This window comes from Odontomachus brunneus, unplaced genomic scaffold (assembly GCF_010583005.1).
Source record: "Odontomachus brunneus isolate Ranch 3 - 2012 unplaced genomic scaffold, Obru_v1 Obru_scaffold_116, whole genome shotgun sequence".
Lineage (NCBI taxonomy): Eukaryota > Metazoa > Arthropoda > Insecta > Hymenoptera > Formicidae > Odontomachus > Odontomachus brunneus.
In genome coordinates, this window is record NW_022639566.1 from 410,879 (window position 1) to 412,407 (window position 1,529).

Here is a 1,529-nt window from a genome sequence, read left to right on the forward strand (position 1 = left end):
AAAAAAATCCGGGTAAACGGTACCCACTGGCGTTTCTTCAAAAATCATCTGAAACAAAAAAACCAAAAAGATTATTAAATTAGATACTATAATCTAGTACTTGTCATGGCCGATTTTGAAAATATCGATTTATGACAAAATGGCGGACGTTTGAACATAACATAGCGATTTTTCGACCAAAAATTAGTTATTATTTTGCCTATAAAACAAAAACTAAGCAACGAAAAAAAAAATCCCATGACAAGTACTAGATAATGATGTATAGAATAACCACAAAAAAATTCAAGGCAATCGGTTCATTGGTTTTCGAGAAATTTTGGGTACCGATTTGAAAAACGTGGTTTTGAGAAAAACGCGTTTGAAAATTTGGGAATGAATAAATCATTAAATTTGTCAACTTACATGGAATCATCGATACCAGGCCCATAGTGTAAGTCTTCTACGGTCGACGGAATGTTCATATTTTCTAAATTTTGTTGTCGGCGCCGTATTCGACCTTCTTTAGTCTGTTCTTGCGCTTGCAGCTCGGCTTTCGCTATGCGAGTTTCGTCTTCTTGCGCAGCGTACAAGTGCGCGCCCGATCCGACTGATATTCCTAATACGTTCATAATTTCTAACAATGACGTGACACCATTGTTGAACGTGCATGTTGCAAGAAATGCAGCAATGTTAACAATTTTGGCCCCGCTGTGCATCGTTTTTGGAGCTATCTTCCAAATAAGTTGGTTGAAGCTCTCATTGCTGTTTTGTGTGTATCCTTTTTGCATTTTACACATTCCGATAAGGCAGAAAACACTGCCAGAAAATTCAAAATTCGATACCCGATGTTTGGATCTTCTGGTGCGGATGTCTCACGATCAGTCTTCAATTTTTTGGCACTGGAACTAATATTCTCGTCGGAAAGTTCTACTTTTTCGGCAGTATTTCGATTTTTGGGCGGTATCTTCTTCTTGCTTCGATCTTTGCGAAAAGATCCGGATTGATGAGCTTCCCGAGAACCTTTATATCTGTTATCCATTTTCCTCAGAATATGTATTCACAGACGAAAACTCACTGTAACGCACAGTTGCACGAACGGCAAGCTACTGACGAAACGCGTCCAATTTCCGGCAAAGAATAACGGTCGTGTGATATTTCCGTTATACCTGGACCCGACCACGCCCGAAAACACAATAGAATCGTAAAACAGGTCTAGACACGCTCTCTTCGAAGGGTCGCTGCCTCTCGGCTCGGCCGCAAAACAGGCGGTACGGCGCGCTCTCGGAGACGGTTTACTCTCTCGGCTGTAACTTCGTTATTTATCGAGATATTGACTTGCAATTTTAACCAGATATTCTTGAGACCTCAAGCATCAAGAAAATGCAAAAAAAAAAAATCGATTTTTTCGACCATGCTAGGTGTATATCTCCCCTTAATAACAGACATATTACCAAATGGTAATATTAAACTTTTGTTTAAAAGAAAAGCAAGGATTGTACATCCAAATAAAATAAGAAAAATAAAGAATAAAACCAAAAAGCAATAAGGAC

General features: G+C 38.8%; 1 protein-coding gene across 1 annotated transcript; it reads right to left on the reverse strand.

Annotated features, from left to right (window-relative positions):
- Window positions 1-1,264, reverse strand: LOC116849449. Its single transcript, XM_032826592.1, has 2 exons — window positions 403-1,264; window positions 1-48 (listed from the first exon to the last, which is right to left on the reverse strand). Exons 1-2 carry the CDS (start codon window positions 774-776, stop codon window positions 45-47), a joined length of 378 nt encoding a protein of 125 aa, XP_032682483.1. The 5' UTR covers window positions 777-1,264; the 3' UTR covers window positions 1-44.
- Between the last annotated feature and the right edge of the window lie 265 nt (window positions 1,265-1,529).

What these genes read in the sequence shown, in the direction of transcription:
- LOC116849449 (XM_032826592.1), bottom strand. Translation starts at nt 776, where the DNA reads ATGTGTAAAATGCAAAAAGGATACACACAAAACAGCAATGAGAGCTTC.